Source organism: Festucalex cinctus, chromosome 16 (assembly GCF_051991245.1).
Source record: "Festucalex cinctus isolate MCC-2025b chromosome 16, RoL_Fcin_1.0, whole genome shotgun sequence".
Classification (NCBI taxonomy): domain Eukaryota; kingdom Metazoa; phylum Chordata; class Actinopteri; order Syngnathiformes; family Syngnathidae; genus Festucalex; species Festucalex cinctus.
The window spans coordinates 22,711,147-22,726,684 of record NC_135426.1 but is presented as its reverse complement, the minus strand read 5'-3'; the positions used below and the strand labels follow the sequence as shown (position 1 = coordinate 22,726,684).

Sequence of the window (15,538 nt, the reverse complement as noted above, 5' to 3'; positions counted from 1 at the left end):
CAATCCTGATTATTATTTTTCCCCATAATCTAGCAGCCCTACATCAAAGATCCATTTTTACTGGGCTGGCAGTGAATGAGTTAAGCATGGAAAAATGTTTTGTTAATGGAACAATTAAGCCTTAATATTTTATTTCAATGCTGTTCAAACATGAAACTGTCTGTTAAATACAGTGGATCACAGTTATAAGGCTGAAGTTTCAGATAAATAATACATTTTCATACAAATCTTACAGTGTGCAAGTTTACTGACTAGTATTTTCTAAATTTGAGTAAAAAAAATCGCAACAATCAACTTATAAATTTGTATCGGGATTAATCGGTATCGAATCGAATCGTGACCTATAAATCGTGATACGAATCCAATCGTCAGGTACAAGGCAATTCACACCCCTACCAACAACCATGTTATTGATCATTTCATCATCAGTCAATTTTCTTTTGTTTGTTTGGTTTTTTTTTACATTTAAAAAAAGGCTACATGTTACAAGCTACATGTAGACGACGAAGTTGTTCAGTGATCTGGGGGTCACCGTGGCAACACACAGATGCTCTTCTCCACTTTCCAAGCCGGTGTCTACCTCACACAATGATTATTTTCAGCCTCGTTGCTACGGGATGGCGACGACGCCGGCTATTCTGTCAACGCCGGCATCAAAGCCCGACAAGGGTCCTGTATGCGCTTGTGATGTGGCCACGTTGTAACCTACTCGGGTTGCAGTTGAAAGCATGCTTTGGTGGCTGTCGCCCCACTTCTCCTTGACCCTCGTCCCGTGCCCGACTATAAGAAGATCGCCGCAGTCCTAATGATGTCATGAAAGATACAGTTATCGAAAGTCTTCGCGTTTAACCGAAATAAGCTATGCGGAACACGCTGTTGTTATTGTTGCGACTACTTAGCCCTTTAACCTCAGGCAGTTGATTTTGTCACAAAGCTTATTTTCTATCAGAATTATGAGGATTTGTTTGGATTTATTTGTTTGGAAAATTCTGTTTTCCCCATGGGAAATTGTAAAAATTGGAAGTCAAACCATCATCACCAGAACGTGGTTTTAGTAACATGGCAATATTGGCGCTCTTATGCAATGGTAGAATTACGTTATCTCCCAGCTTCTTTTCAGGCAAATATTTGTGAACAGGACTGGTGTCACAAAAGCTATCATTTGAAAGCCAAACTACAAACAACGTTGTCTAAATTACCGTATTTTCCGCACTATAAGGCGCACCTAAAAGCCTTCCATTTTTTTCAAAAGCTGACCTTATAATCCAGTGCGTCTTATATATGGATCAATATTGAGCCGCAACAGGTCTCGCTGTCAAGACGCTATCGGTGACCTCTGCCCGAACGATGACGCGCATGCGCAGAAGATCCCGCCATCTTGGATCGCTAACTACGGCAACCCCACTAGAACAAAACACCTTTATATTAGTGTTGTTCCGATACCGATACTGGTATCGGCAGAGGTGCCGATACTGCATAAAAACAGTGGTATCGGTATCGGTGACTACTCACACGTTACATGCCGATACCCTTAATGCCAACGCTAATATAGGATTTTGGATGCAGCATCTTGTGTTTTGCTCGTGCACGACATTCACTGATATGTGACATGTTCACTGCATGCCGATCTAAGATATCCCATTGGCCCTTGAATGCTCTGAACCAATGGCAGGACAGCTTTTTCATGTTGAGGAAAAAGAAAACCTTAAGTATCGGTATGGTATCGGTATCGGCCGATACTGCAAAGCTGGGTATCGGTATCGGTATCGGGAGCCAAAAAACGGTATCGGAACAACACTACTTTATATGCCTGCGTGATAGTGCGCGTTCGTAAAAAACACGATACATCATTGAAAAAAATCTTACATTCTTGATGCATTATAAAATAAACTATTTCAATTCTACAGGTTTTAAAGACCAACGTTTTACTTTTGACCCCATTACATTCCTAGTGAGTCTTCATTATTATAATTTACGTTTAGTCTGCAGTATTTTTATTGTCTTTAGAATAATATTTATTAAAATATTTCATTCTCATTCATTGCCTTATGATGCGGTGCGCCTTATAGTGCGGAAAATACGGCATCGATTATCCTCCAGCATGTCTGCAAAGAGATCCTGTGTCAGGACACCTCGTGGCTGTTTCACCATGGCAACGTGGCTGCTCACAATGCCGGCAGCATCGGACAGTTCCTTGCCATGCTCCGTCAACTTCTCGCTTTTGACTCTTTTCCCAAAAGTTAAGTGGGTCATCAAGGGGAACCATTTTGAAGATGTCGATGACATCACGGCAGAGCTGTGGTGGATTCTGGAAGAATCCTTCCAGGAGTGCACAAAGGTGAATGGAGGAAGTTGTGGTTTATGGTTTGGATTTTGACACGAGTCGTAGAACTGTGTCGAAGACCACCATGAATGTGTTGGCAAGTGACACCCATGACACCCTTTTTGAGCCAGTTTTTTTTTCAAACATTTCCCTGGCATCACCATTTCGAGCCCATTGTTGCGAGATGGGAATATTCAGTCACCACAAGCCGTATCTGCCTGATGCGGCCCAGTGATGTAAATCGAGCGCATTCGCGGACACGCCCAGTGGCGCGAACGTCGTACAGAACACGCCGCTTGGGTAAGTTTGGGTATTTTTCCACGCACAAGAGCGCACCTGTTGTCACCACACGCACACACACACACACACACATCACCTATCAAAGTAAAACAAGTTTCAGAGTGCAACCCTGATTTTTGCATTTGCATGTAAGAGAACACAGCAGATAACCCCAAACAATCTTTCCCAAATTGAATGCCCGGATCCAATTCGCTTTAATCTCTCCCGTGTTTGTTGCATGTGTATTTACGCTCTGTTTGTGTGCGCATGTTGGAGATTATTTACCTCACTGTTTTCCTTTGAAATTGAAGTCCGAAGTCTGCGCGACGGGAACAAAAAAAACAACAACAACAAAAAAAAGGCACCTTTCGCCCTTTTCCATCTCCACTGAAAGTCACGGCCAACAGTGGCCATCAGTTCTGCTGTCTTTGCGTTTCCGCTCCACAAAGCAATAGCGACTGTACTATTCTTTAATGGAAGATTAGCTTCAAATGCAAGCTTAAAAGATTATGCGCTTTCATATACGTCTTTGGCAGTCCAATTCTCTCCCTTGTGACGGAATCTCACCATTTTTTTTTTTTTTTTTTTTTTTTTTGTGTGGTTGCAGGTATCAGCTTTACTTCATTTGTACACCATTTGCACAAAAAAAAAAAAAAAAAAAAATCAAAATTCATGAATTTGTTATTGAATCTTCATTGTTCAACTTCTGAAGACAATTTCGAGACAATTCTTTGACAAATGAAGCTGTTTGGATGGATTTGATGTGGAAGAACTTTTTTTTTTTAATACAATAATAGACTGTCAGGAAAGTCATTGTGAATAAATGTGTAGCAAAAAAAGTGTTCAAGGAATTTTAGATGGGGGCAAAATTTAGACCAGCCACCATTTGAACGAATGGTGACTCTACCCAATAGACGACACAGTTCGAGAGGTTATGATAAAATGACTTTTTTTTTTTTTTTTTTGCTGTCATTTTGCATACATTTGAATGAATGTGGCATTAACATTTCCTTGTAATATCTCTCCAATAGAATACAATTTGATACCTATGTATATTTCAAGGTGCACTGATTCAGTTCAGTTTAATTCGATGCAACATCTTCTACTGCATCTTTTAAATAAAAAAATAAATAAATACAATTTTCAGATTCAAAACAGTTTTTGTTACACTTATCGACTACCAAATGCACAATTTCTAATACTCCAGAGGGCGCTACTGAGCATGCTAAACTCAGTATCTTCTTCCTTTTTCACTTCCTGTTGGTGTCCCCTTAGTACATAATCCAAAAACTCTTAAAAAAAAAAAAATGATTTCGCTTTGCTGTGCAATACGTCCAACATGTCCGCCAATCGCCTTTATACGTAATTTATTCCAGCTCAGTCAGTCGTCTGTCGGGAATATTAAATTTCTCTCGCCGCTGCCGTCGCCATCGCGCCACCCGACTTGGCGGCATTATGAATTATTCTGACTATTTGTAACGATGTCCTGTGTAGGTTTCGCCATTACAGGCGAGGAACTTAATTTGCCCATTGTTAATTAATTGCTCCGTTCTTGGCGGGAGTAATAAAAATGCGATTAGGTAAAATACCTCTATCATTAAGCTAACTTTGTTAATATGGGCCATCAGTGGGGCTCCATAAACAAAAGCTTCACACAGGGGTAATTAAAAATGCACGTCATTAATTATGCAGGATAGAAGATTAGTCAACGTATCAGAGCCGTGTTGACAAATCTCTTCCCAAAAGTTTCCTCACTGGGATTGCACGTTTTTTGTTTTTTTTTCCTTATCAACTTCCTGCATTTTGTACATGTGTAAATCATCGCTGGGTATTTTACCACCAGTAGTTGAATGAACGTTCTACTTATGCCGCAATGAACACATGAAAGGCTTGGGTGACGCAAGACTATAAAAAAAAAAAAAAAAAAGTGTTTGGCCAGGACGCCATAAAGCAATTGTCGGCTTCAATATGTGTCACGTCAGCTTAAATGAACACACATTTAACCAAAGATAAAGAGGGGTCATAGTAGGGACCTCCTTTGGAATTCTACGGAAGATTCCAGGTACTTTTCCACCCTTGGTAATCCAAACCCTAACATCAACATTTTCTCCTCCATCATTCCCAAAACACAATTCTACCAATTTTGCCAACCAGTTTTACTCTCATCCAGACCGGCCCTCAAATTTCACATCAGTGAATCCGTGTACCTCATTTTTTACCCCCTCTGTCTTCCTCGTAGCCACCCCATTCCCATTTTCTCACCTTTTTACAGAAAACTGGTAGTAAAGGTGTGAAATTGATGTAATGGGAAAAACAAAAACAAAAAAAACAACGAGGTGCCTCAAGAAGACCTTAACTTTGTTTCCTTCGGATTTCGAAACGCAGTGGCGAACCTTTTAATAATCTCGACAGCGTTTGGATTAATAGGACAGCGCGGGAATACAGAATGTCGCGGGGGGATTCTCCGAGGTAAATGTGAAATAATGAGGCGGAACATCATCCGAAAGCTCGCCTCCGACAACAACAACATCAACAACGAGGGGGGGGGGGGGAATACCGTACAAGGTGCGAGGGCAGAGAAGATCCCTTTTGGTTTTATTCATCCCGACATTTCCCACAAGAGCCGTGAAACGAGGCTCTGACTTATCCCGAAGCTTTACAAGGAAGCGATAAGGCCCGTTCGGACTTATTGTTGCAGCCGGGAGTGACCCGCAACATGAAAAGGGCATCTTGGCCATCTCCCATTGTGTGCAGCCACCGTACAGAGTGAGCTACATGAACCCACGAGATTGCCTCTCAATTGATTGATTGATTGATTGATTGATTTGAACATACAGCATAAACACACAAACAGAGAGACAGCAGAAAAGAAAATTTTCACATAAAAGAAACATAAAATCAGTCAATAACAATCTGCATGTTCAAAAGGGAGTAGGAAGAAGTTGAAAACTTATCTAGTCATTTATAATACAATAAAAGAAAATATATGATCCTGCTCATATAGCGTATATACATAAAATTAATAGAAATAAACGATGATAATACATCCACATACTCACATATACAATTTTCATTATGCTCATTCTGGTACATCGGGAAAAAAAACAAAAAAACATTATTACAATTGTACTAGCTTATGTCAGACTTAAATAATGCTCTTGAACTTTTCTTTAAAACATTTTTTTAAACTCAGCAAGTGACTTGCATCTTTTCAGCTCATTACCAAAATTGTTCCACAAATTTGCACCTCTTACAGAAACACACCTTAGCTTAATATTTCAATTAAGCAGCGACCGCGTCTTCCGAAATGAAATAAGAAGCGAATTGGTTGCTGAATGGAAGCACCTGTTAAGTGGGTTAGCATGTAAATACACCAAACAAGTTGGTAAATGAGTGCTTAAGTGCATTAGCATGTAAATAAACAAGTAAGGCAGTTTGACTTAAAGAAGTTAAGGAAGTAAGCGTGTCAGCGAAAGGAAGTTATCTCGGAGGGCACGGCTGGCGTTCTGGTTCTGGTTTCCGGAATCTTGCGTGTCGTATTTCCTCATGTAGACGACATGCTAATTACTCCTTAATTGTACGCGTCATCTGGACCAGAGTGCCCAATGCCAGTGCTGATTAATCACCTTCGCGTGGCGGCGGCGGCGGCGGCGTTCCCGGTGGACACAGGATGCGGCAAAACCCGCAGCCGGGGATGATTTTGACGTGACGATGGTATGGGAAAATCAGCGTTTGTTTTCAGAAAAACATGGTTGCCCTCTCAGCACAAAATCTGCAATGTGCTTACACCAGCGCCGCACGTTTATGGAAGGCTGCCAAGCCGTCCGAAGATCATGAAAATCTGGATTTCTTTTGACACGCACGTCCGAGGTAATCGCGCCGCGACGTCTTTGAAGCCGCGTCTGGTTACAACTCGCCGTATATCGCGAGCGAGGGAACAGTCGGAATTTCCTTTCCCAAAGCGTGACGCTCGCCAAGGGGGAAGTGAGGTCATTCAACGTCACAATATTCTGTCGCTATACGGTGGATTTTTCTTTGATAAGAGTAGTTTACACGCTCTGATGACAGCAGTCCAAAATCTCCTTTGATGGCTCTTGTGAGTTGTCACTTCTTAGTAATAACCGTAGTCCAAACTCTCCTTTAACTCATTCACTCGCCGCCATTTTCACAGAAGCAATCCCGGCTGTTTTACTGGATTTTGACTGATTTTGCAAGGCCCACAGAATATTGTGTTCTATTGCTATAAAAGCATGGAACCTATCAAAAGAAAGATTAAAGTCTCTTCTTTCATCAGGAAAAAAAAGTATGTTTCTATCTGTTTCCGTTTTGCAGCAATTAGCATTAGATGAGAGCTAAGTTTCATCAGTTTTCACAAATCTATTTCAAATTGTGAGTAATTTAGCTTTTTTTCTACATGGCCCTGGTTGATCTCCTTTGCTCTGCTGCCACCGGCTGGCCGTTTGTGTAATAACTACCATTTCTGCAACCGTTCTTTGCAGTTGAGAGGCTGCATCAAAGCCTTCTGTATGCTCTAGCATTAAAAAAACAAAACAAAAAAGCGTATAAATACGTCTTTGGGACACTTAGAACATTAAACAAACGTATTTATACGTCATTGGGAGTAAATGAGTTAAAAGCAACAGCTGTCAGTAGAAACTTTTAAGGTATCGATCAGGCCTTTTTGGACCTTTACCTCAAAGTTCATGAAATACAAACTGACCAACACAAGTTTACGTTGAATGTGTTGGTGATTACTCGAGAAAATTGCCATTGTTTATGTTTTCGTGTTGCTCCAAATACTGGAAAAGGTAAAACAATCTGGGAATCCTTGTAAACGAACATGTATCGTGCTTTCGAAAGCATCACAATTTCGTAGTCGGTATAATGTGTTGCAGCAACCATTTGATTGGCGTGTCATAAAAAAAACGAGGCCGGACTCATGGGTGTGACTTTTTTTTTGGGAACATTTCTACCTGCCATTCCAGCTTGCCTCCCGCTGATGCTTTTTGAACACGGCGTTCCACAGGGCGCACGCTGCACTCCGGCTGACCTAATTCCTCCCTGGCGCTCTTTCAAAGTGCTGAGCATCGCGAGCGCTGCTCTGTCAAGGTATCCGGCCCCGCCTCTCGCCGTTAATTCTGGAAATCAAGCAACATCTGTTGTGCTTTGGGGCTCCTTGTGATTCACAGGAGACTTTTTTTTTTTTTTTTTCTTTCGCAAAAAAAAAAAAAGATGCATTTGCCTGGAGCGAGCGATGAGATCTCAATGAATTTTTCACATTCCAGAATACATTTTTGTTGGACTCGTCATCACTCGCTCAAGCTATAGCCACTCACTGTAAAAGATTGAGCTGACATTTTTTTTTTTTTTTTTTTAGCAGCACCAGACATTTTGGTGTCTCAGAATTTGTCCCGTTTTAAAGCACAAGTCTTGTTTATCTGCACAGCCACTCACTCCATAAATTTTAATATTTCTTCAGAGTGCTATATCCAAGCAAAGTGCCGCACAATTCCCAGGCCCGGAGCGCCAGTTTAGCGCGGTCTTCGCACCACTCTCCGCATGCATCTTGCATGACTTCATGACTTAAAACTAGTTCAGTAGCATCACAACAACATAGTCGTGGGGGTGACTGATATTATTCATCCATGGCGGGTGACAGTGCAGCGTACGGAGGGGAAGCCATGTCCTCTGTTGCCCCTCTCTCTCCCTCCAGGGTTCCCCGTGTGGGACAGATGCTATTTTCAGTTCCGCGGCTAACTGGCCCATTTGCCTCAATAATGTGGGCCGTGGTCTCCACGGGGGAAAGTAGCCCGCCACCACTGCTGCCATCCTGAGAGGGGCTAAATGACACAGCGGAGTTCATCGATTGAAAGCGTTTGCGCACTCGCACTGGGACCAAAACCTCCTTTTTTTTTTTTTTAAACACACTTCATTTCTAATGGTGAACATACAAATGCCAACTCTGTAAAAAAAAAATAATAATAATAATAAAATTTAAAAAAAAGAAGAAGAAAGAAACATACTCTTGAAATACAACCATAGTCTGTACCGTATTTTCCGCACTATAAGGCGCACCTTCAATGAATGACATATTTTAAAACTTTTTTCCATATATAGGGCGCTACAGTAGAGGCTGGGGTTACGTTATGCATCCATTAGATGGTGCTGCGCTAAAGGGAATGTCAACAAAAGTCGGATAGGTCAGTCAAACTTTATGAATAGATTACAAACCAGCTTTCTGACAACATTCACTCCCAAAATGAATAAACAGCTGTTTTATTATTTTTTCTGAGGTAAAGTTTTAGTATTAGCTAGCGATCCAAGATGGCGGGATCTTCTGAGCATGCGCGTCACCGATCGTGCAGAGGTCACCGATGGCGTCTCGACAGCGAGACCTGTTGCGGCTCAATATTGATCCATATATAAGGCGCACTGGATTATAATAAGGCGCATGGTCAGTTTTTAAAAAAATTGAAGGCTTTTAGATGCGCCTTAGTGCGGAAAATACGGTACTCTTCTTTGATGCCCATTGTCCATAGTCTCCTACTCCCTTTAAAACCAGTTTCGAGTCTCCTCTGGGCTACAGTCCATAGTTTCCCAAGACCACGATAATCAGTAGTCTCCTTTGATCACGTAGGCCAAAGTCTTCCAAAATGACCGTAGTCTGGAATATCCTGAAACCACTGTAGTCCGTAGTCTCCTTGAGGACCAGTACTCTCCTCTGAACACAATGGAACTAAGTCTCTCCAGAAACTGTACTCCGTAGTTTGTTAGATTTTTTTTTTCTTGAGATGTAAGAGGGTACTGTCTCCTGCAGTACTCTCCTATGGCGATGACAGTCCAAAGTCTCATTAGAGGTGGGCGAACTCGGTCCTGCAGGTTTTAGGGGTTTCCCCTCTTCCATCACAAGCTGATTCCAATCAACAGGATACTTATGACAGAGCTTGCTGATGAGCCGATCATGTAGCTGTAGCTGTGCTGGAGAAGGGAAACATCCAAAACCTGCAGGACTCGGGTCCTCGAGGACCGTGTTTGCCCATCCATTGCTTTAGATGATTGTTGTCCATAGAAATCTGCGATGGCTGTTGTTGGTCCTCTCCTTCGGGTCTCCTGGGACGACCGTGGTCCGTGAAAAGTGTGGTACGGGTCAGGTCTGTTTGGAGACATGCTTGTTTCGAATGTTGGTGGCCCAAGAGCATCGTGCATTCGTAACGACGCCTTATTGCAGCTTTTACCCGACGGCCATCGCACAGCTCTTGGAGATGAGACACGCTAAGAACCTCACGCGCTGCCAGTCAGGCCGCGTTGAATATTCAAACAAAGATAATTATCTGTGGATTAGCCCCATTTTGGCTGGGGCCACTTCCACTTGTCAGTGGACTCCTGGGAGAGATTGTTTAATCATTGAGACCTTTCGCTCTCCGTGACCCGCCAGAGGCGCAATTCGGTACGAGTTTGGTCGCGAAGATATATTATGCCCCGACTTGTTAGCCGTTTAGCGATGAAGCGGCAGCCCGATAGTGAAGCCAATGAAAATCTGCACTTTAAATGGCTCCGTCTGAAGCGTATTTTGTCAAGTGTGCGCCTGCGCCACGTGCAACATTTAACGCCTCGAGGGAGCGTCCGTCACCTGTGCTCGCCTTCAGATGGGTGTGAACAACTTTTCACACTCCGTTCTATATGGACTCGGCTCCACTCCAGATATACATAGTGTCCGGAAGAGTGGCTCAATGCACAAGGCGGTGTGAACGCAAATGCCGCTGCCATTTTTGGAAGTTTGATTTGACAGTGATGTCATTCTGCGTGGTGGGGATAAAAGTATTTCGACAACTGGGAGTGACAAATGGGGTTGATAGGGGTAGGACTTAGATCTGATAGATAGAACAATCATATGTATTGTTTAACTCATTTGCTCCCAAATAACGTATAAATACGTTTTTTTCATGTTCTAAGTGTCCCAAAGACGTATTTATACGTTTTTTTTGTTTTGTTTTTTTAATGCTAGAGCATACAGAAGGCTTTGATGCAGCCTCTCAACTGCAAAGAACGGTTGCAGAAATGGTAGTTATTATACAAACGGCCAGCAGGTGGCAGCAGAGTAAAGTAGATCAACCAGGGCCATGTAGAAAAAAAAGCTCAATTACTTACAATTTTAAATAGATTTGTGAAAACGGATGAAACTTAGCTCTCTTCTAATGCTATTTGCTGCAAAATAGAAACATTTTTTTTTTTTCCTGATGAAAGAAGAGACTTTCTTTTGATAGGTTCCATGCATTTATAGCAATCGAACACAATATTCTGTGGGCCTTGCAAAATCAGTCAAAATCCAGTAAAACAGCCGGGATTGCTTCTGTGAAAATGGTTGGGAGTGAAACATTTGGAGATACATTTTGCATTTATCCCTCCTTTTCCTTTCAGAATCATCCCCATCACCCTGTTTGATTCTAATCAAAGGGTCACCCAAGAGTGTCAATCATCACATTGGAATTATTACATTGCATTACATTATTTAGTTTTGTCTTAATGGTCATGCAGAGTCGGCTCAGATGAGCCTTTTGAGGGCGACTCACGGAAAGAAACAGGATGTAGCCTCCAGTTCCCTTTTCGGTGTACATATGGCGCCGTTCTAGGGCCCAGGATGTTCGTATGAACTGTTCGTTTTCATTATCAAAGGAGGACAGTTGATTCCCCGCTGCTCCCTCCTATGGCGACCCGTGTGCTAGCGGTCCATCTGGGCTCTGTGAGGTCACTGCACACGCCACCTGCTTCGATTCGGGCAGTGGCGTGGTTCTTAGGTGCCATCTCTGCACCGTGTGCAAAGGGGAAACAGATATCGAGATTTAGTGTTCTAAATGACGCTAGCTTAACTGCGCTAATTTAATTTGTGTAAACTGTTTCGGATTTCGAACAGTTCGCTTTTGGAAGAGCCTTCTGGAACGGATTATGTTCGAAAACCGAGGTTTGACTGTAAATGAATTATAGCGCAACGCATTTCACATACAATAATGACGTTTCAAATAAGAGGCGAATGATTAGTTCGATTAGTCCGTTTATGAAAAAAGAGTTAGTTTAACCGCCGTTATTCCCAACACCGGTTGTTACCACTTGGACAATTTCCTACGACACAGTGGTTGAGAAACACTGCTTTAGCGCACTTAACTCATTTGCTCCCAATAACGTATAAATACGTTTTTTTTTTAATGTTCTAAGAGTCCCAAAGACGTAGTTATACGCTTCTTTGTTTTGTTTTTTTATGCTAGAGCATACAAAAGGCTTTGATGCAGCCTCTCAACTGCAAAGAACGGTTGCAGAAATGGTAGTTATTACACAAACGGCCAGCAGGTGGCAGCAGAGCAAAGGAGATCAACCAGGGCCATCTAGAAAAAAAAACACGCTCAATTACTTACAATTTTAAATAGATTTGTGAAAACTGATGAAACTTAGCTGTCTTGTAATGCTAATTGCTGCAAAGCGGAAACAGATAGAAACATACTTTTTTTTCCCTTGGAAAAGAAGAGACTTTAATCTTTCTTTTGATAGGTTCCATGGTTTTATAGCAATTGAACACAATATTCTGTGGGCCTTGCAAAATCAGTCCAAATCCAGTAAAACGGCCGGGAGCGAACGGGACTACTTCTGTGAAAATGGCGGCGAGTGAACGAGTTAATAGGCTTATTCACAGGGAAATAGGGGTGCACTTGACTAACTGACTAACTTGGTTGGATTAGAAAAAGAAAAACACATTTTTGTGTCAAAAGCCTCTTTGTTGAACGTATCCACAAGGCTCTTGTTTTGATTTAAGCCAGCTCGTGTTGCCTATACACGTCGTGTTGACACTGTATACACACTTGATACTGCCAGCTGTCCTTTTACTGCCTCCGAATGGCTGAAGAAACGCTGAATTACAAAGCACACCCGTTCCAAGTTGGTCTGCAAGCAAAAACCTGATCTGTCAGGAAATCCAAAACTCGCCAGTTCCTTCGAGAAAGCTCGAGACGCGAGTTTTAACCATTTGCTCGTGGAAGCGGCACGAGAAATGACCATTTCAAATGTCCGGCTTCCTTAAGCTCGCGGGATTACGATAAAACTGCTCATCTCTGTTTATGCTTGTGAGTTTTGATGTAAACATGATTATCCAGATTTATTTTTGTTTATTTGTTAGCTAGCGGGATTACACGAAAGGTATGAAGGCAATTTGCGTGATATTGTCTACGAGTGACACATGTACAATCATTTGCGTTCCTCTATCATCTTTTATGATACAATAAGTTTCCAACTTCTTGTGTTTGGAACTTCATATTAATATCTTTTGATTAACGAGAAGTTTTCTGAACGGTTTTGGCTGACGCTTCAGCCTTTGACAGCTCTGACGAAAGCTGAAGGGTCAGCAGAAACTTGTCAGCCAGTTAACAGAACATGTTTTTACCCCAAAATTTTCACAACAAATGAAATCGAAAAGTTCGTGACACATATAGGCGAATGAAAAATACGTTTATCTTTGGATGTTTTTTTTTTTTTCACTTATTGGTTTGTTAGCTCACAAACCTATTTTTCATTAAGCATTTATATAACAAAAAAAATAAATGTTTGATGAAACCGAAGAATCTAAAAATAAAGATATGGTTAAATTTTGGACACTCATTTACTCCCAATAACGTATAAATACGTTTTTTTTAAATGTTTTAAGTGTCCCAAAGACGTATTTATACGTTTTGTTTTTTGTTTGTTTTTTATGCTAGAGCATACAGAAGGCTTTGATGCAGCCTCTCAACTGCAAAGAACGGTTGCAGAAATGGTAGTTATTACACAAACGGCCAGCAGGTGGCAGCAGAACAAAGGAGATCAACCAGGGCCATGTTGAAAAAAAACTCAATTACTTACAATTTTGAATAGATTTGTGAAAACTGATGAAACTTAGCTCTCTTCTAATGCTAATTGCTGCAAAACGGAAACAGATAGAAACATAATCAGTGCAAAATCAGTCAAAATCCAGTAAAACAACTGTACACAACTGTATCGACTTGCAATGTGAACACAGCCTGAGTTCAATTCCATACATCCGACTGGCAGTTTGTTCTGTACATTGAGTTGAAGTTGTCGTTTGGTAGAACTTGATGGGCTGGCAGGAAAAAAAATTTCTTTGCGGGCTGGGGAAGACAGGTTTCCGTTTTCTCTCCTTCTTCCCATGATGCAATGTTGTTGTGGGAATGCTGAAATCATTCCCACATATGTTATTGAGATTCTTTCATCTTACTTATTATTTTCTTATGATAGCATTTTATTCTCCTCACTTTTTTTTGCCATCAAACTACTCCCACATAATACTTGCGATTTACACCGTTCAAATTTTGAACTTGCTGACAAAATTTGCGCCTTTTGGGGTATTTATCGTTTGACTCCGTATTACTTACAGTACTCCTATAATTTTAAAAGATCAACTTTTCCCCATTCATTTTCAATGGGACTGACACTGTACATGCTTCTTCTTTTTTCTTTTTTTTTAAGTTATTAAAACTGAAGTGAATACTGTTTCTACTACTACTACTACTATTACTAGTAATTAACAGTTAATTACTTTGTAATTTTCACAGAGTTTCTTTTTATTTCCTTCATTAGCATTCAGCTATTAGCATTCGGCTTTCAGCATTCCCGCGCAATTTCTCCAGAAATTGCTTAGTCTAGTTGACAGTAAAACTGTGGTCAAATACAGTAAAGTGTGAAAGTATTATCTTGCTGCCATGGTGCAATCTGCAGTACTGTAGGCTATTCACATTTTTTTTTTAATTTTTTTACTGCAAATGCTTACAGTCTATGTTTGAGAGCCGTATTGTGCAAAAACTACAAAGCCAATATTTTGTGAAACGTTCCAAAGGTGTGGGAAATATTTTATTGATTAGTTAGCAAATGTTCATTTGCTCTGTGCACTTACAGTTTAATTGACTTGCTGTTGCATGCAGCCCCCTTTTGCACGTTTGCTTCTATTTGTTGCAGAAAAGCCAATAGGAATCCTTGCAAATGTTCAAAGTGAGCGTGCACGCACGGCGGAGCGACGAAACTGCGGGCAGACCACGCCCCCCCCACCCCCCCTCCGCGCGCGTCACTGGCGAGTAGCGTGGACGCGGAGTCACTCCCTGCCTACTTTTAATAGCTTTGTCATGTGATGGAAAGCAGTTGTAAGACAGGTGCCCTCGGTTCATTCTCGGCGAGGGGCAGCAGTTGCCTGCGCGCGAGCGACTGGGAAGCGTGCGTGGATTTCTTTTTCACTTGATTTCTATCCCCCCTCCCCCTCCCTCTTTTTTTTTCCTTTTCAGCCCCTTTCCCGACGATTTTTTTTTTGAAACAAGTATTTTGGGGGTTGTTTGGGTTATTTTTTATTTATTTATTTTTTCCACGGAGCCGTCATTCAGTGGCTGGATGGCGTGGGACAGGTGTAACCAGGACTCGGTGTGGAGAGAATTAGAGGTGAGCACCATGCAAAACAAAACAAAACAAATGAATCGTATCCTTGTGGACTGCTGGAGCGACGGAGCTTTTTTTTTTTTTCTTTCCCGATGCGTAAACGCGGTAATGTGGACCCCCAGTTGAGGATGCACAACGCGGGACTATTTGGCAACTGTTAAACAAGCGGAATGTTTTCCTCTTTTCCCCATCTTGATTCCTGGTGTAGCTTTCGCAAAATAATTTAAAAAAAAAAAAAAAAAAAAAAAAAGGGGACATTTTCACTCCTCGGATGTATCGCTCCCGTGGTGCGTTCGGGTACCGTCCGGAAAGGTTTTCACGGCGTCACTATTGTGTGTGTGTGTGTGTGTGCGTGTGTTTCGTTTTACGCACGGAGTCCCTTGGTGCGCGTTTTTTTTTTTTTGCACGGGAGCAAAGGTTGCTCGCGCCAAACAAAAAAAAAAAAAAAAAAAAGGGGGACCACTGTTTGACGTTCGA

The 15,538-nt window shown here is 41.6% G+C and overlaps 1 protein-coding gene across 11 annotated transcripts in view; it reads left to right on the top strand.

Moving 5' to 3' along the window:
• Nucleotides 1-15,538, top strand: part of ppargc1a (peroxisome proliferator-activated receptor gamma, coactivator 1 alpha) — a 205,254-nt gene that overhangs the window by 151,397 nt on the left and 38,319 nt on the right. For 4 of the 11 annotated variants that reach the window (XM_077500391.1, XM_077500386.1, XM_077500390.1 and 1 more), the window contains exon 1: nt 14,611-15,064. The exons of the other annotated variants lie outside the window; for them this stretch is intronic. In XM_077500391.1, coding sequence (XP_077356517.1) covers nt 15,017-15,064 — 48 coding nt within the window. In that variant the 5' untranslated portion in view covers nt 14,611-15,016. Of the gene's footprint in view, nt 1-14,610; nt 15,065-15,538 lie in introns of those variants that run through there. 11 annotated transcript variants of the gene reach the window in all.